Here is a 19,365-nt window from a genome sequence, read left to right on the forward strand (position 1 = left end):
CCTGGCCAAGCCAGGGACTCTCTCAAAGCATGAGCCGCAGTGAGGCGGGGATAACAGTCTGTGAAGTGTAAAACCCATCTGTGCTGATGTACTTACGTCTGCCATCTGTCCGTTGTCACCATGAAAACAGCTCAGTGAGCTAGCTCAGGACTGAGACGTGGGGAAGTCCAAGGACTCGGGCACACATGCCTACACTGTGTGTTAGCCACACAGTCATGTTAGGCACCCGTGGCGTGTGCCAGGCTGTGCCTTATGCTAACTGACCTCCTGTAAGTCATGGTTCCCACAGCTCCTCATAAGCATAATGTTCTAGGATGTGTCCCAGAACAGAACACGTGCTTCACTTGTGTCTGTTGTGAAGACCATAGATATGTGGCTACATGGAGATCTAGTAGGGTCCACAGCACAAAAGCATCTCCCTCCATGGTGCTCTGTCCCCTGCCAGCTGCTGTGTGGTACTGTTCCAGGGAGACATGAACAGACATCTGCTCTCCACATATAGAAAAGAACACACCGAAGTAAGGATGCCTCAAAAGTCCAGTCTGGTGGCGTGCTTTATAGCAATATGGGTCAGGGGTAACTTATAAAAGCAGACCTGACTCAAAGAGAGCCAAAAAGCCAAAAGCCCACCCCAGCTGAGTAGCAGCTCATGAAAGCCAGAACCTTGAAGTTCACTGCACAATTTGCAGACAGCTGAATAGGTTGGAGTCTCTCCCAGGCAGCTCACCTTGTCTGGAGTGTCAGCACATCTTACTGCTTGGGAGGGAGGGGTTGGTACAGATGATCAGTTTCAGGAACTTCCTGGGGCTTTTGGGTTTGTTTACTTCATGAGTTTTCAGAGCTTCCAGGAACACCCCACACCCAGCCTTCCTTTGGAAGATCTGAGTCCTAAGGAGCTTCCCTCAGAAATGGCATCTTTATCTCAGAGCAAACTGTTGTAGTGTATGTGTGGTGGGTGTGTTGCAGTCCTAGTGTCTTGTTAAAAAAACAGATTAACCGGGTTGGGGATTTAGCTCAGTGGTAGAGCGCTTGTCGCAAGACCCTGGGTTCGGTCCCCAGCTCCGAAAAAAAGAAAAAAGAGAAAAACAAAAAATACAGATTAACCCCACAGGAAACCCCAGGGCTTTAGAAGCCCTGTGAAGGAAACAGGGATAAGTGAGTAGATTTCTTTGTGTCATGGTGGAATTTGGCGCCTTGCTGGCTCTCTTGCCTAGCCTTTCCCCTCTGCCTGTATGGTGTGCCTTTCGCCTCATGATCCATACGTTGTTAGGGCACCACACATCCCTGTGTCTCAGATAGGAGGGACGGCAGGAGGGAGTTGCTGTGTCACTTTGCTAATGTCTACATAGGTCTTTCACACATGTGTGTAACTGACTAGGGCAGTGCTGTCCCATGTGCCCACTGCCTTCCCCAACCATCAGAAACATGCTAATCACGAGTTATCTGCTCTCACTACCTGATGCTCCATAACCTCCCTGCTACTCTAGCCTGCTAAAAAGATTCTTTGTTTATTTTTTAGATGGAGTTTCATTTTGTGGCCCTGGCTATCTTGGGACTCACCGCCTGCCTCTGCCTGGTCCAGATGGGTAGAGTTTTGACACTATACCCTAACCAAGGCTTGGCAGTTCTTTTTATTTGTTTGTCCATTTTTAATGATGTCTATGTGTTTGTAGCTGTAAGCATGTGACTGCAGGTGTCAGCAGAGGCCATAGGCTCAGATCCTCCTGGAGCCAGAGTTATGGATGGTTGTAAGACTCCTAATGTAGGTTCTGGGAACCAGACTCTGCTTCTCTTCAAGAGCTGTATAAACTCTTAACCACTGGGCCATTCCTCTAGCCCCTAACTTTGCATTTCTTGATGGGACAGGAGAGGAGAGACAAGATGTGCAAAACCATCCCGTGAGCCTAGAGCAAAGTAGTAACTGCCCACTCCATGACACCCCCACCTCTACCCCACCCCTCACCCCGTCACACTGCTCCGGTGCTTTGCTCTGTAAGCCCTGGGCTTCAGCCAGAACATCTTTTAAAAACAAATTGCTTCCTGAGGAGTCATCTTTTGCTGTCTGCTTTTGCCCAGAGGCATTGGTAATGGATGAACCAATAGTTGGGAGTGGAATGCTGGAAAATGCCTTGTAAAAACAGCAGAACAGCAGCCCCGCAGTTTGCACCTAATGAGGCGGGTATCTCTTCTGCAGATGGTGTTGGCAGGGCTGACGTTGGATGCTGCTCACCATCAGGGGACGTCCACACCTCTCTGTGGTGCAGCCATTTCTTCATCCTAACATGACACAGGAGATCACTGTGCAGTGACCCAGCCCATCTCTCTGCTATAATGGATTATTTTTAGATGTTTGTGGCTGGGGTACCACCACAGTGAGACTGGCAAACAGTTTGTCAAGCCTGTTCTCTAATGTATGGTGGCCATTTTCAATTGTTTAAAGGAAAATGTAATTTCCCAGTATTTCATTGAGCTGTGAGGGCCTCACCTGTAGGGAAGAATGTGATTTTATCTAACTGGGAGAGGCTGTGGAGGGAGTTCTCAGGGTTAATGAGGGGTAGCTTTAAGCCTGTCTAATGGGCTGGCTTTGCACTTAGGCCCTGCCTCTTGTCTTATGATACTCTCTGGGGCACCAGCAGAGTCCCTTGTTTAGAAGACAGACGTCGTTTTGTTAAGTGAACCCCACAATAGATTTCAGGGCTCAGCAGGTACGTCGGGCCCTAGTCCATTTGACCTGTGTGTATCTCAAGCTGAAGGACAGTACCAATGACAGATTCGGTGGTGCCTCCAACTCAGCCAGCTGTCCACCCTGACTCTGTCGTGTGCTTGTGTGCCTAGGTCAGTGGGACAGCATGGAGGAGTACACCTGTATGATTCCTCGGGATACTCACGATGGAGCATTCTACAGAGCAGTGTTGGCACTGCATCAGGATCTCTTCTCCTTGGCTCAACAGGTAAGAAAATGTGTTTCCATCATCCAGCAAAAAAAATAAAAGTTACCGTGTGTGGCTTTTTGGTTTTTAAGCACGTCTGTGTTAGTTACTGAACTTCAGCCGTGCTCATGTCTTAGAACTCTGTGAATGGCCTTGAAGCATAGTACCCACTACAGAGAAGAACACTAGCGTGTAGGCTAGGGTTCTGTAGTGTTGGGGAGTGAGGGCCGTTGTGGACTGTGACTGCTTTGACAGTGGTTTCCTGGATCATTGTCGGCCCTTTTAAATGCCTTGCCCAAAGTCTCTGCCTAGTGAGTGGAGCTCTTAGGTTGGAGAGCCAGTGATTCCCACTGTGGGGTCTTCTGGACATACAGGGAGCTCGCACTGTTCTAACTTGCAGAATGCATGATGAAATGGTTGTATCCACCTTGTCAGACACCAGGCTCCCAGTAAATGATCTGAGCACCTCAGAGTTGCCAACATCCTAATTAGCCTGAAACATTCAGAAAAAGAAAAACTCCACAGGAGGGGTTTTAAGAGAGAGCACAGAGAAGGTGCAGAGTGCAGTCCTGTGGTGTCCTTTGCTGAAGTGCTTGGTAGGATTCCAGACCCGGGCCTCAGGGTCAGAGGCAAAGGTGCCCATTCCCATAGAGAGCACTGCAGAGGCACTGCTTGCCGGGGAATTGGACAGGGGCTACCCACCTGGGAGCCACCGCCATGCCAACCTGCCCTCACAGCATGCCCTCACAGCATGCCCATCAAGGGAATGAAAAGGAGGCGGGGCCCAAGGACATCCCATTATCGTGCAAGAACGCAGCTACTCTGCTGCATAGCATACGTCCCCTCACCACCACCCAAGCTTGTGAGCACTACCTGAGCCTCTGGTTACGGAAGCCATGTGCCGCTCGCTCACCGTCTTCCACATGACGCTGGGTAATGAGTGCGCTTCTCTGGACACCCAGATAGGCGGGTTTCTGCCTTCCTGTGGTGAATGGAAGCAACACACATAACTTCTGAGAAGCCCCAAGTGCAGAGCCCAGGTCTAAAGCCTCCTTGTCTCTCCTAGTGCATTGACAAGGCCAGGGACCTGCTGGACGCCGAGCTGACTGCCATGGCAGGGGAGAGCTACAGCCGAGCCTATGGGGTGAGTGTTGAGTCGACTGCACTTGTCAGAGTCGACTGCCTAACGGGTGGACTGTAGAGAGCACAGCAGGCGGCTGAGAACGTGCTGTTCCGGGGTCAGCAGCTGTCCTGACAGCAGAAGGATGGGTGGCTCAGGCTCACTCTGCCTGCTCCGGGGGCTCGGGTGTGACACCTCGGCTGGAATGTGATCTGCTCCCATCAGGCCATGGTTTCTTGCCACATGCTGTCCGAGCTGGAGGAGGTTATCCAGTACAAACTCGTCCCGGAGCGACGGGAGATCATCCGCCAGATCTGGTGGGAGAGACTGCAGGTAAGCGGGAGACAGCCCAGTCCACACCTCACCCTGCCCAGGGCCTGCGGAAGCACGTGCACCCCGTCCCCTTTTCTGCTCTGCCCTGCCACCTCTGTCCAAGCAGAGCCTTCGAAGGCTCATCCCCCAGCTGTGGCTGAGAGAGTGACCAATAGAGCAGCTCCTTTGAGGCTTTCCAGAAAGGCAAGAGAGTGTGCTTAGCAAGTGACACCAAGGATGATCCATCTGGAAATTATAGCCTCAGAATCACTGCTTCTCGATGCTCTACTGAGACCACAACAGAGTGCATTCGCTTGGAGAGCAACTCTCCCTGCCGCTTAACTTGCCACATTAGCATATACACCCAGGATCTGAATCTCTCCTGGCTCTCAAATGACTTTACAGTGTGATCCAAACTGAGATCCAGCCATCTGAGTAGTCACCAGCCCAGGCATCCAATGTTTTCAGCGGAGTTGCTGAATGCTTTGAGACAGAACTCCTGCTTATGACAACTCTTTAGGTTAGTCTCATCCTAGAACATCTGTTCAGACCTCAAGGAGACTTTCCTAAGGCTTCTGCCAGCATTTCAGTGTGGCATTCTGATTGTGGCAGCCTGAGGAGCTGTTATCTCTAGACTTGGGAGGGTCTCAAGTGCCCCTGGAAAGATCAGCCTGTCTCCCAGTCCTTGAAAAGTTGGAGGGAAAGATCATCAGCAAAGAAAAAGCACGCTAGGGATGTGGTTCCGTGGTCCAGCACTTGCCTGGCATTCCTGGGACCCTGAGTTCCATCTCCTGTGCCACATGCTCAAGCACAAACTGCTCTAGAAACAGTACATGGATGCACACACACTGCTCTGGAAACCACACATGTGTGCTCATGCACTGCTCTGGAAACCACACATGTGTGCTCATGCACTGCTCTGGAAACCACACATGTGTCTCATGCACTGCTCTGGAAACCACACATGTGTCTCATGCACTGCTCTGGAAACCACACATGTGTGCTCATGCACTGCTCTGGAAACCACACATGTGTCTCATGCACTGCTCTGGAAACCACACATGTGTGCTCATGCACTGCTCTGGAAACCACACATGTGTGCTCATGCACTGCTCTGGAAACCACACATGTGTGCTCATGCACTGCTCTGGAAACCACACATGTGTGCTCATGCACTGCTCTGGAAACCACACATGTGTCTCATGCACTGCTCTGGAAACCACACATGTGTGCTCATGCACTGCTCTGGAAACCACACATGTGTGCTCATGCACTGCTCTGGAAACCACACATGTGTGCTCATGCACTGCTCTAGAAACCACACATGTGTGCTCATGCACTGCTCTGGAAACCACACGTGTCTCATGCACTGCTCTGGAAACCACACATGTGTGCTCATGCACTGCTCTGGAAACCACACATGTGTGCTCATGCACTGCTCTGGAAACCACACATGTGTGCTCATGCACTGCTCTGGAAACCACTGGTCTTCCTGTTGTCAAAATCACTGCCTTTAGCTTTCAACTATTTCTTCTTGGCTACATCCGCACCTAATTCCCATTTCTCTCTCCAGACCAATTAAGGTTTATGCCTCCAAGCTTTTTAGTCGGCTGTGACAAACTCTCTGACTCCAGGATGCAGTCCTGTCTAGGAAGCTCAGGGTACATTCCACTGGACAGGAAAGAGCACTGGGCACAGTCATTCATGGCTCTGAAGTGAGCACATGCAGTTCTTCTGCATGTTTTATTGGTAATTATAAAGTGCCCAGTGAATGTTTTGATGGAAAATTGTCTCAGAAAGAATTCCACATGGGAAGCACTTCCCACTTGGCCTGTACACACCCTGATGTTTTAAGTGCTTATATTAGGGTGGGGAGCTTCCAAATTAGGGAGCTGCTGTTCTAGACATCCCAGCATGGAGAGCTTAGAAATAGGGAGTTGGAAGGAGTGTGATGGAATTAGATGGAGAGAGAGGCTCGTGCTAGCTTCCCTGGGCTCAAAGCTTCTGTCACCTTCCTGAGCACCCTCTCCAGACAGCAAGATGCTCTCCAGCCTTCAGGGAGCCAAATGATTGCACCATGTGGGAGAAGCACTCAGAGTAATCACTCGGTGTGCTTTCCCTCCCTTCCCAAATCATTGTCAACCGTGTGGGCTGAGAAATGTTATCCAAGGCTGGAAATAGAGCTGCTGCTGGAAACTTGGCTCTGGAAGGTGGTGTGCAGTCAAAACAGGGAGCTGCAGGGGCTGGAACGCTGCCACGCGTGTGGTCAAGTCATTTCAGATCCTCAGAGCCACTGTTTGCCACGGGGCAGTTAAAGAGGTCGGCCGTAGCTCATGTCTTTTGCCTCAGGTTCCCAGGTCAGGCCCAATGCGCACCATGTCACATACAGAAGCCAGAGGTCACTGTCCCTGGGTTTTGGATTTGTGAAATTGACATAGGAGGTGACAGGTCCCTTGAACACACTTCCCTCCTGAGTGACTGTTTATCAGCAAAGATGGGAAAGTTCACCATGCAGTCATTTGATCCAAAAATCAATGTCGGCTGGCATGATGACTTGTTGGTAAAGGTGCCACCAAACCTGGTGTCCTGAATTTCATTCCCTGGGACCTACATGGCAGAAGGGAGAAACAGCTGATTCCCACAAGCTGTCCTCTAACTTCCACACATCTGCACATACTCTCCATGAGGGGAATGGAAGTCATCTTTGTGAAAACGATTAAGTTGTCGGGTTTTCTAATTACAAAGAGCTCATGTGTAAGTGGATTGTCTCCTTTCTTTTCTTTCTTTCTTTTTTTTTTTTTTTTTCCAGAGCTGAGGACCGAACCCAGGTCTTTGCGCTTGCTAGGCAAGCACTCTACCACTGAGCTAAAACCCCAACAGTCTCCTTTCTTTTCTTATGTCCTGTTTCTTTCAGTTTGAGGAGAAGGGGGATTTATTTATTTTGTGTGCATGAGTGTTTTGTCTGCATGTATGTCTGTTTACCATGGATGTGTCTGATTCCTGTGGAGGCCAGAAGAAGGAGTCAGATCCCCTGGAACTGGAATTATAGACAGTAGTGAGCTGCCATGTGGGTGCTCAGAATTGAACGTAGGTCCCCTAAAGAACAGCCTGTGCTCTTACCCACTGAACCGTCTGTCCAGCCTGTTTGCTTGATTTTTGAGACAGGCTTTTATGTAGCTCTGGCTAGCCTGAACTTGCCAGAAGAACCAGTATCAAACTCACAGAGATCCTCCTGCCTCTGCCTCCCAAGAGTTAGGGTTAGAGGCATGTGCTATTAAGGCTATAGCCACTTCTTTGCTATGTGCAGTTTGTGCTCAGACATAACAAAATGATCAAAGAATGTAAGATGGCCAATGACACTGTATCAAGAAACTACGCCTATAGAGGGGCAAGCCAGGCCTTACTAACTTTACACATACAAATATTATCAACTTATCGACAATATCATTTGAAATTTTAATTATTTAAATGTCTTGCACACTTAGTCTTTCAAATTTTGAATGGCACATTTTAAATTTAACTTTTGGTCAGTGATAGTCATCTTCAACCTTCATCTTCATGTCGATGTCAGTATTAAGTTTGAAAGCTTAATATTAAAACGATATATGGCTGGAGAGACAGCTCACGAGCTAAGAGCACTGGCTACTCTTCTAGCAGAAACAGGTTCTATTCCAAGTACCCGTGTAGCAGCTTGAAACTGTCTGTGACTCAGTTTTAAGGGATCCGGTGTCCCCTTCTGGCTTCTGTGGGCATTAGGCACATGTGTGTTACAGACGTGTATACATAGGCAAAACACCCATATACATGAAATAAAAATTTAAAAAAGAGTGAGTGAGTCCAGAATAGTGGTACATTCTTTTAATCCCAGCATCCAGGAGGTAGAGACCTATAGATTCTCTGTGAGTTCAAGGCCAGCCTGATCTGATCTACATAATGAATTCCAGGTCAGCCAGGACTGCATAGTGAGACCATGTCTCCAGAACAAAAGGGCAAGTAAAAACAGAACACTGACTTTGAATTCAATGCTCAGGAGCTGGAGAGATGATTGAGTTGGTAAACAATCAGGAAGACTGGAGTGTCGTGATCTCCAGCACCTCTGTAAAAGCTACCCGTGATAATGTGATAGCTTACACTAGAAATCCAGAGTTCTGTGGCCAGCCAGTCTAGCTCAAGGATTGAGAGAACAAAGTATGAGGAGCAGTGAGAGACTGGATTGAACACACACACACACGCACACGCACACACACACACGCACGCACACTACATTGGAAACAGCAAGATGGCCTAAGAATAAAAATGCTTTCTGCCGGGGCTGGGGATTTGGCTCAGTGGCAGAGCACTTACCTAGGAAGCGCAAGGCCCTGGGTTCGGTCCCCAGCTCCGAAAAAAAGAACCAAAAAAAAAAATGCTTTCTGCCATGTTTGCATGCCTGATTTCAGTCCCCAGAACCCACATGGTCTCCCACAAACGTTCTCTGACCTCCACATGTTTGTTGTGGCTTGTACATGCCCATGTACACAAAAACAAATAAATGTAAAAAACAAAACAAAAAAAAAACATTGTTTTTAAAGAATCCATTATTCTCAACACACAAAGACTCTAAATAATTTAATTTACCCATTACCACAGTCCTATGAAGTCAATGACATTTCATTCTAATCCACAGATCAGTCAGAAAGGTTAAGCCACAGAGTACTTGACACACACCCTACTGCTTCTCTGATTGTTGACAAGTTCCTGGAAGGCAGTTCCTTCATAGTTACCCCTTTTTCAGAGGAAATGTGGCTGTTGGTGTGGGATTTCAGGTGGAGCAGAGGACAGGTCTAACCCTCATTTCTGAACATTCCAGGGCTGCCAGCGTATTGTAGAGGACTGGCAGAAAATCCTCATGGTCCGGTCCCTTGTGGTCAGCCCTCACGAGGACATGAGAACCTGGCTCAAGTACGCAAGCCTGTGTGGCAAGAGCGGCAGACTGGTGAGTAACCCCCAGCACCGGGGTGGTACCCTGCCCTGTTCTGTTTGTAACTCGCCCTCTTGTTTTTTAGGCTCTTGCTCATAAAACCTTAGTGTTGCTCTTGGGAGTTGATCCATCTCGGCAACTTGACCATCCTCTGCCAACAGTTCACCCTCAAGTGACCTATGCCTACATGAAAAACATGTGGAAAAGCGCTCGGAAGGTATGCTCCCACCACCCAGCAGGGGCACCCGCTGTGCTCCCTGCCAGAAGGGCTCAGTGTCCTCAGCACCTACCTACAGTGTCACAGTGACAGTCATAGCCAGGGAGAGATACCAACGTGTGAAATCACAGTTGTAGTCTTTAGAATTTTAAAAGTCCTGGCCTTAAGACTTGGCACATAGGCCTATATTCATGAAATCCAGACTAGAGCTTTTATAAGACCAGCTGGGTTTCCTTCTCAGACTTCTGGTCTCCTTTCCTGTCACAGCATGCAGGGAGAACGCTAAAACAAGGAGGGAGTTTCCTGAAGCCAGGGAGAATTCCTTCCTGTTTACAGGCAGGTCCCTGGAAAACAGATGTGCTCTTGATCTTTGTTTTGGAACAGTCTCTGAAGGATGGTGGCAGTTTACAAATCCACAGGCCTTGAAGGCAACATCATACCTATTTGGGGTCCTCCATTTTCCTTCTCAAAATGGAAGAAAGCTCAGCTTTCTGTCCCTGCTGTAGTCTTGAAGTGGTTCTCCTAAGGTGGTTGACTGGTGTGACTGTGAGTGACGCTCAGAATGACATGAGCAGTCAGGCGTCTGCCTCCTCACTCTGGGCCCTGTCCTCCCAGAGTGCACTTTGAGGATTCCTTTGTTTTTAGTCTCTGAGTCCCCCATTCCCCACCAGACCCTTGCAACGGAAGGCGCTGGATATGAAAGTCGAGTCCCCTTCTGTGTGTGTCCTTAAGCACTTGTCTCCTTGTAGAGGGCAGAGACCTTTGAGATGCTTTAATCAAGGAGTGACTTATTTCAGTGTGATAAGCACAGCCCAGACTATCGACAGCACACAGACCTTCCTAAGTCGTACAAATTCTGGTGAGGTTCAGATGAGTTTAGACTTCAAGCCAGAGTGAGGGCTGGATCTACCCAAGGAGACAGACCAAGCTGCCACTGCTGGGCCAGCCTCCCCTGTGCTGTGGCCAGGGTGCTTTCTCTTTGCCTTTCCAAACACAAAGTAGGGACTAGTGTGTCTCGCCCTCAGGAAGGCGTCAGATAGGTGTGTGTTCCCTGCTAAGACACAAGACAAAGCCTAGAGACAGGCAAGTCCTGCCGCAGCCTCCCACCACCCTTCCGGGGACTGTGGGACTAAGGAGCTAGAGCACTATGCCTGGCAGCAGCTCTGTGGGCCTAGGAGACCCACCCCTTCCTCTCATCACTGCTAGCTCACTTATTGAAGGGAAGAATTGCTTTTCCCCCCTCTTTATTTCTAAAAAAGTAAAGAAAATTTTGAAACATTCTATTTTCAATTTCTTGCGGTGGAGAGCAGAAAGGTGGTGAGTCCCCCATGCTTCCTAGCCATACATAGGGCAGCCCCACAGCGATATCAGCAGCCCTGTTCTGATTCTTCATTTAGACCACCCCCAAGTGTTCACACTGCCGCCAGCAGTGGTGGTGGATACCTTTAATTCCAGCACTCAGGCAGACAGGCCTCTGAGTTTCTAACTGTCTGGGTGCCTGTGACATGGCATGTGGGCCTGGGCTCTGACTGTCGGGGTGCCTGTGACATGGCATGTGGGCCTGGGCTCTGACTGTCAGGGTGCCTGTGACATGGCATGTGGGCCTGGGCTCTGACTGTCTGGGTGCCTGTGACATGGCATGTGGGCCTGGGCTCTGACTGTCGGGGTGCCTGTGACATGGCATGTGGGCCTGGGCTCTGACTGTCTGGGTGCCTGTGACATATCATGTGGGCCTGGGCTCTGACTGTCTGGGTGCCTGTGACATGGCATGTGGGCCTGGGCTCTGACTGTCTGGGTGCCTGTGACATGGCATGTGGGCCTGGGCTCTGACTGTCTGGGTGCCTGTGACATGGCATGTGGGCCTGGGCTCTGACTGTCTGGGTGCCTGTGACATGGCATGTGGGCCTGGGCTCTAACTGTCTGGGTGCCTGTGACATGGCATGTGGGCCTGGGCTCTGACTGTCGGGGTGCCTGTGACATATCATGTGGGCCTGGGCTCTAACTGTCTGGGTGCCTGTGACATATCATGTGGGCCTGGGCTCTAACTGTCTGGGTGCCTGTGACATACCATGTGGGCCTGGGCTCTGACTGTCAGGGTGCCTGTGACAAGGCATGTGGGCCTGGGCTCTGACTGTCTGGGTGCCTGTGACAAGGCATGTGGGCCTGGGCTCTGACTGTCTGGGTACCTGTGACATGGCATGTGGGCCTGGGCTCTAACTGTCTGGGTGCCTGTGACATACCATGTGGGCCTGGGCTCTGACTGTCTGGGTGCCTGTGACATGGCATGTGGGCCTGGGCTCTAACTGTCTGGGTTGCCTGTGACATATCTTGTGCGCCTGGGCTCTGACACCTGGCAGTGGAGCTTCTGGTGCAGCTGCCACCTGCTTGAGAACACTTGACAACTGAGGTAGCCATCCCTTTCAGTCAGCCTTTCAGGGCTGCCTCCTCCTGCTCGCTGTGTTCTCAGTCCTATTGAAGTCTGCAGTGTCCCTCCTAGAAACAGAGACACGGAAGATGCTGACCCACTGTCAAGGCCAGTACTGGACAGTGGAGCTAGGAGAGCAGTACAAGAAAACAAGAGTCTCACTCAGTTTAGGTCTGTCTGTGTGTCTGCCCCATCCTCATTCACAGCTCAACAGTCTGTCACGTCCCTCTCATGTCATTCAGACCCTGGCTTAAACCCACCGCATCCACCCAGCCCCTCTCTCTCTTTGGTTTTTTGATTTCGCTTTTTAACTTGTTCTTTCACACATGTATACAATATATGGTGACAGCATAATCCTACCCTCTCCTCCCCGTTCACTCTCCCCCCCCAGTCTCACTTTGGTATTCATGTCTGAAGGGCGGTGTGCAGCTGTGTGCTTGGCGCTGTCTAGGATGTATGTGTGTCTACCTGACACCTACAGCTCTGCAGGGGCTACCAGCTGTAGACCATGATCCCCCTCTGCAGAGTCTGTCAGAACCAGCCAAGTGAGCCCCTTCCCTTTCCACACAGCTAATCGTTGATGGGGCCAGTCCTGTGGACCTAGTGCAGGTAGCCACAGTTATTGTAAGCTGATTATCACATTATGTCAAATCCACAGGATGGTATCCATAGCCCCCACCCTATGCTCTTGTCTTACATATTTCTCTACTCCTCCCCCACAGTATGCACTGAGCCTCAGGGGCAGAGGTGTAAATATCCCACCTAAGGCGGAACCCATAACCGTCACCTACTCTCAGTGTCTTGCACCCACTGCTGTTCATCCTGCAGGGAAGGTTCTCTGATAAGGCCAGGAGCAGCTTTCATCTGTGGCTGTCAGTGTAGATACTTAGAAAGTGTTTGGTTTCTGTGTCAGTGTTGCCCAGAAGGACAAGGACAGATGCCATCTGTGTTAGTTTTTATGTGACAGCCTCACTGTGTATTCTAGACCGGCCTTGAATTCTTTCCTTTTTTGTTTTATTTTTCACATTTACTTAGTGTATTTGTGCCTATGTGTGTGGGAGTCACGGAGCAGCTTCCAGGGATTAGTCCTTTCATTCTACCATGTGAGTTCTAGGAGGAGACTCAGTTCACCTGGCTTTGTGTGGCCACCTTTTCCCTCAGATCCATCTCTAGCCCTGGCCTAAAATTCCTGATCCCTCTGCCTCCAGGCGTGTTCCACCATGCCCCATCTGAGTATTTTTATCCACAGTTGGTTGAATCCCAGAGTATGGAATCTACAGATATGAATGGCCAATGGTTCGTTGCCGGCCCTTCACAGGGGAAAAAAGATGTCTTCTACATTAGGAGGAAAGTGGGTTTTCTGCATCTACCTCGTGTGCATTTGTATGTGTGTACACGCACTTGCCGTGGTACACACGTGGCGGATAATGTTCATGGGGCATTACTGCTCAGGCCCCAGAAGTTTGTTTTGTTTCTGGTGTTTTGAGGAATAGTCTTTGAAGACCAGGCTGGTTTCAAACTTTCAGTCTTCCTGCTTCAGCCTTCTGGATGCGGAGATCAGAGGAGTGCACTACCGTGGGTGACTTTAAAACCCCATGTGAGACAGGGCATAGTGCTCTTGCCATCAATCCCAGCACTAGGGAGGCAGAGGCAGGTGGGTCTCTGTGAGTTTGAGGTCAGCCTGGTCTACAGAGAGAGTTCCAGGACAGACAGAACTAGAGAAACCCTGTCTCAAACACAAAACAATTTTTTAGTACAAGTTGATTACTTGCATTCAGAAGTATCTAGGCTTAGTTCTCACCACCGAGTCAGAGGTTTCACTCTCCATGCAGGCCATTCTCTCATCGAGGCATGTTTCTGCTATGGGAAACAAGACCTTTATAAGGTTTACCATAAGAATAGCTAATGCTTCTTGGTGTGTTGATTTTTTTCCCTCCTTTGTAGAGAAGCATGCAAGGCAGCTCTCTCACACTGCGCCTCTCCTCCCTGTTAATGCATTTAGACTGTGTCATTCTTTAAAAAGATTTATTTATTTTATATATGGGAGTGTACTGTTGCAGTCAGATCTCATTACAGATGGTTGTGAGCCACCATGTGGTTGCTGGGAATTGAACTCAGGACCTCTGGAAAAAGCAGTCGGTGCTTTTAACCACTGAGCCATCTCTCAGCCCTAACTGTGTCATTTTTTACCGTTGTTGTTTGCACACTCCAGTTATCCTGGAAGCCTCTCCCAGCTGTGGGGCTGCGACCATTGCTCCATAGCAACAGCACTGCCTGGGCTGCACAGGGTCCCAGGTTCAGTCCTCAGCACCACCAAACAAAACCCAGCACTGTGGCCCTGTGCATCAAGATGCTGGCATGTCTGGATGCAGCAGGCTTGGACAGTTTCTAGATCTGGCCTCTGTACTGCTCCTGCTCAGTGCAGCTGTCCACTCCTAACTCAGATCCTCACTGCTCGCCTCCTGTCAGATCCCAGAACTTCATAGTAGATCCAAAATCTAATGGCTGGAGGATGTCGTAAATTCTTTTCCCAAGCCATCCCGCTTACATAGTGGCCTGCCTAGCTAGTGCCTTTTCCCTCCTCCACTTGGGTTCATGAAGGTCTTCTCTGTTTTACTTTACTCGGGTTTTGGGGTTCTATCTAATCTCTACATCTGTAGTTTTGCCATGGTGAAACATCCAAGTGTCTTAAGTGTTTAAAATGCATGCTACAGTTGTACTCGCTAGAGACAGTTCCCATCAGCCTAGCCTCCCTTAGGGCAACCCACTGTTGGGGAAGTGAGCACTTGTTTTCTATTGCTTCATGGAATTGTTACCTGGGTTGCTCAGACTTGTAGGTTTCCCAGAACTACTTCCTAAAGTGATAGCGTTAGCAGGAGAAAGCTAAAGCAAGTAAGTCATGATGTTTCTGGAATAGCTGGGCTCTCCTGTGGCAGCAGCCCTGTTCTCTGTCCAGTATGGCTCTCACCCTGCGGCCCAGGGCGCTCCTTTTGGAAAGTGCTGGCTTAGGTTCCCTGACAGGTCAGGCAATGTGCCAAGTGGCTCTCTGTGCCTTTGTCCTGCTACAGATTGATGCCTTCCAGCACATGCAGCACTTTGTGCAGACCATGCAGCAGCAGGCCCAGCACGCCATTGCCACAGAGGACCAGCAGCACAAGCAGGAGCTGCATAAGCTCATGGCCAGGTGAGCTCTGCCCACCATCCAGCCCTCTGCACGGGCACACTCATGGCTCCTGGAGTAGCTTGCTGCTGGCATTTCTCACTTTTCCACAGAAGAATCCCATGCAGCCATCAGCTCATCTGCTGAAGTCTCTGCCCCTTTCTTCCCAAGGCTTTGGCAGCAGGAACACTCCCGTGCTAGCCTCCAATTGGCGTCTGGCCCTATTTCCAAACACATTTTTGAATTTTACATTTATGTGTGTGTGCGTGCCTGTGTGTGTGTGTGCGTGTGCGTGTGTGTGTGTGTGTGTGCACGCGTGTGTGTGTGTGTGCGTGCGTGTGTGTGTGCGTGCGCACTCTCATTCAGACTCAAGTCACAACATGCATGTGGAGAACAGAGGACATCTTGCCGAGGTCAGTTGTCTCCTCCTGTCTTAGAAGTTCCAAGCATCAAGCTCAGGACATCAGGGTTGGTAGCAAGTGCCTTTACCTGCTGAGCCATCTCACTGACTCAGGTGCCTTGTTTTATTAATTTGAAGTGCACACAGCTCTGATTCTAGGTAGGTTAGTCTCTCAGTGCCTTGGATTCCTGGCCATGTAAGGAATAATAAGAACACCTATTTCCTAGAGTGAAGTGAGGTGTCAAGGAGCCCAGAATCATGCACAGAGAGCAGTGCCTGGAATAGTAATCAACAGACACTAGCATTAGCATTGTTGCTGTCTAGAATGGAGGAGAACAGGAGGAGGGAAAAAATGTAGTCAAAACTGTCCTCCACACAGTATGGTTGGGTCTATGCAGGTACATCTGTATGAGGTACCTTGTTTATGCTGTCATTGAAGACATAAATCCTGAAGAAAAGGCAGCTCCAAGTTTTTCTACAAACTCCCTTCTCCTTACTTTCACAGGGTTGAGCATCCATCAGTTGCCTCTTGAAAGCAGGAATAACTGTCAGAAGTCTTTCCCATGCTCCTAGCAAAGTGCTCTCTCCTTCAGGGCCTTTGATGGGACAGAGCGACATGGGCTCTTGCTCTTGTTTTCAGGTGTTTTCTGAAACTTGGGGAGTGGCAGCTGAACCTCCAGGGCATCAACGAGAGCACCATCCCCAAGGTGCTACAGTACTACAGTGCTGCCACAGAGCATGACCGCAGCTGGTATAAGGTGAGGGAGGCCAGCGCTGGCCGCAGACCTGGACTCTCCACAGAGCCTGCACCCTGTTTGAATTCTCCCATGTTCTCACAGTCACAGCCAGGTCCCTGGAATGCCTAGAGTCTGTCAGAAACCCAAGAAACTTGGACTTTCCTTTAGGAATTGCAGAAGCTGATGGAGGCTTTGCTTTGAGGGACACTTCCTGTGATGCCCTTGTTCTAGTAGCTCTAGGGCCACAGTGTCTGATAGCCTCTCAGAAAATATGAACATGGCTTAGCTGACTGACTAGTGCAGGGGCTATTCCTGGAAGTGTGTGTTTTTGGAGGCGCACCTTTTTTTCATTCCTTTTCTGAAGGCTTCCGGGTATTAGCTCTTTTATATAACAATCTCATCAATTTCTTTCCAAAATCTTCATCCTTACTAGGAAGTTATAAATTCTTCCCTCTGGGATCAAAGTTGATTTGAAGAAAATATTAACATTTGGAATAAAAGATATTTATCCTCTGCAGATGCTTCACGCTGATCTGAAAACTGTGTACTTTGGCTGGGGATGCAGCTCACTGAGAGCATTTACCAACATGCACAAAGCTGGGCTCCATCCCCAGCAACATGCATATGCACACATGCACACACGGAGTCTGGTCTACGATAGGTCCCTGTTGATAGCTGCATATCCAGAGCTGGGAAATACATGCAGTGAAGTTTTGCTCAGTGGGAACCTTGTTAGTCAGCTCACAGCCACCTCTAACCCCAGGTCCAGGGGTTGGCATCCTCCTCTGCCCTTCACAAGCACTAGGCACACATGGGGTGCACATACATATATTCAGTCAAGCATCCATTAACATAAATATGTGGGGAATCTCAGGAAGCCCACTTGCTCAGGTGGAATGGGCTACTTTGGCCCACACATGGACTCTACTGTCTGGTGTTCTAGCACTTGGCCAGTGGCCCTCACTCTCCTGTGGGCTTCGAGCTGCAGGCACAAGTCTCCTTGGACTCTGCACATGCCTTCCATGTACCTACATTTTTCCCTGCCAGGAAGACCAATTGCCTCTATCTCTGTTGTTTCCTCCTTGTTCCAGGGCAAGGCTTAGCCACATCCCTCATTTTACGGAGCCCTTTACGTCACTGGCACTCCCATCTCCCACCTTTTCTAGCCCCGTCTGCCTTGCAGTCTGTGGGCCTTAAGGTTTGTGGGCAAGCGCCCCTCTTACTGTGACCTTACAGTGCTCACCAAAATCCCGGTGTCATTAATGCTCTCAAGATGAACAAACCACACTGGTTGTAGTAATGCCCACTTCCTGGGAGTATGTGGAATTAGAGACTCATTCTGCTGATCTCAGGGCTCAGTCCTCACTGTACACTCAGGACCCAGCCTCCACTCCTCCAGGCTTTGCAGTAGATTCCACTAGCCTGTGTCTGCCTTTGACTCTCACCCCGTGCACCTAGGCTTGGCACGCATGGGCAGTGATGAACTTTGAAGCCGTGCTACACTACAAACATCAGAACCAAGCCCGCGATGAGAAGAAGAAACTGCGCCATGCCAGCGGGGCCAACATCACCAATGCCACCACCACTGCCACCACCGCTGCCTCCGCTGCCGCTGCCACCAGCACAGAGGGCAGCAACAGTGAAAGTGAAGCCGAGAGCAATGAGAGCAGCCCCACCCCGTCCCCTCTGCAGAAGAAGGTCACTGAGGTAACTCCCTCCCTCCCTCCCTCAGAGCTGGACAGGGCACAGCCCAGGCAGAAGATAGTTGTGAAGCCTAAGGAAGCTGAGGCAGGATAGATGGGGCTGGACACACTGACTGGCCATCCTTATTGTGTGCCATGCTCCCTGGGTGCGTGCATGTTTCTGCTCTCAGAGCTGAAGAAAGCCTCCTTCTCCCAGCAATGAGCACATCTTCTCAGTGTATGACTCCTGTGTGGGTGGCTGCCACAGCTGCAGGGCCACTCTGAGGCCAGGGCCTTGTGGATATGTCTTCTGCCCTGCTCTTTCCCTGTCTCTTCCCCTTGGCCTGTCAGTTCAGACTGTAGCAGGGCAACCAGAAAGTGCAGAGAACAGTGTGTTCAGAGCCTCAGCTCCACCCTACTGCCCTGCTCAGGAAGCCATACTGTGCCAAACTGTGATTATGGAACCAGTTGCCCTTGTGGAGTGCATTCTATATGCCATTAGTCCCTCAGACATTAGTGTCTCACACTCTTAAGTACCCTCTGAGGCAGGGTGCCATCAGTGTACAGCTGTGCCCATTTTACAGATGAGAGAGTAGAGTGTCATTAATACACTTGTGTTTCAACAGGATTTGTCCAAAACCCTCTTGTTGTACACTGTCCCTGCTGTCCAAGGCTTCTTCCGTTCTATCTCCTTGTCGAGAGGCAACAACCTCCAGGATACACTCAGGTAAAAAGGGAGTGGAGCGGATGTAACTCTGACAAGAAGTCACTCACCTGGTGTCTTCCTATTTCCCCTCTGGTCGGCACATGGGCCTTCTTCCTCCTGGGCCTGGGCCTTGAGACATGGCAGCTTACCAGGCCTCACACATGAGGATAGAGGAGAAGAGGGAAGGGTCAAGAGGCCTGTCTCACCAGCCTCACTGGTACCCGTCCTACAGGCATGCCCTCAGCATGGACAGACCCTGCCCGGCTCACCTCTGCAGCTGAGTTTGTGCCTTGGTGACCCTGGCAGACCTGAGATGAAGCTCTTGGACTTTAGAGCTCTGACGTCTGTCACAGCCATTTACAGCCTAACAGATGAAAAACGGACAAGAACCAGGAAACTCAGTTCCCTGTAACTTTGTCCTGTCTTTCCAGAGTCCTCACCTTGTGGTTTGATTATGGTCACTGGCCAGATGTCAATGAAGCCCTGGTGGAAGGGGTGAAGGCCATACAGATTGACACTTGGTTACAGGTGAGAACTTGGTAACAGTGAGGATGGGTCACAGTCTCTCGCTTGTCTCCTCTGGAAATCACCATGGTCACAGAAGCACAGCGAGGCCCCAGGTCCACAGCAGATATTCTCCCTTGGTTGTGCCAGGAAACTGAACGGGTGAACATCTCAAGACCTGCTAGACCAAAGTTCACTCCTGAAATCCCAGC

At 50.0% G+C, this 19,365-nt stretch overlaps 1 protein-coding gene across 1 annotated transcript in view; it reads left to right on the forward strand.

Annotated features, from left to right (window-relative positions):
* Positions 1-19,365, forward strand: part of Mtor (mechanistic target of rapamycin kinase) — a 109,454-nt gene that overhangs the window by 71,381 nt on the left and 18,708 nt on the right. Inside the window, exons 32-41 of the mRNA NM_019906.2 lie at positions 2,836-2,951; positions 3,997-4,074; positions 4,276-4,383; positions 9,212-9,337; positions 9,408-9,539; positions 15,033-15,148; positions 16,165-16,282; positions 17,720-17,968; positions 18,570-18,670; positions 19,081-19,177. Coding sequence (NP_063971.1) covers positions 2,836-2,951; positions 3,997-4,074; positions 4,276-4,383; positions 9,212-9,337; positions 9,408-9,539; positions 15,033-15,148; positions 16,165-16,282; positions 17,720-17,968; positions 18,570-18,670; positions 19,081-19,177 — 1,241 coding nt within the window. The remainder of the gene's footprint in view (positions 1-2,835; positions 2,952-3,996; positions 4,075-4,275; positions 4,384-9,211; positions 9,338-9,407; positions 9,540-15,032; positions 15,149-16,164; positions 16,283-17,719; positions 17,969-18,569; positions 18,671-19,080; positions 19,178-19,365) is intronic.

This window comes from Rattus norvegicus, chromosome 5 (genome assembly GCF_036323735.1).
Source record: "Rattus norvegicus strain BN/NHsdMcwi chromosome 5, GRCr8, whole genome shotgun sequence".
NCBI lineage: Eukaryota > Metazoa > Chordata > Mammalia > Rodentia > Muridae > Rattus > Rattus norvegicus.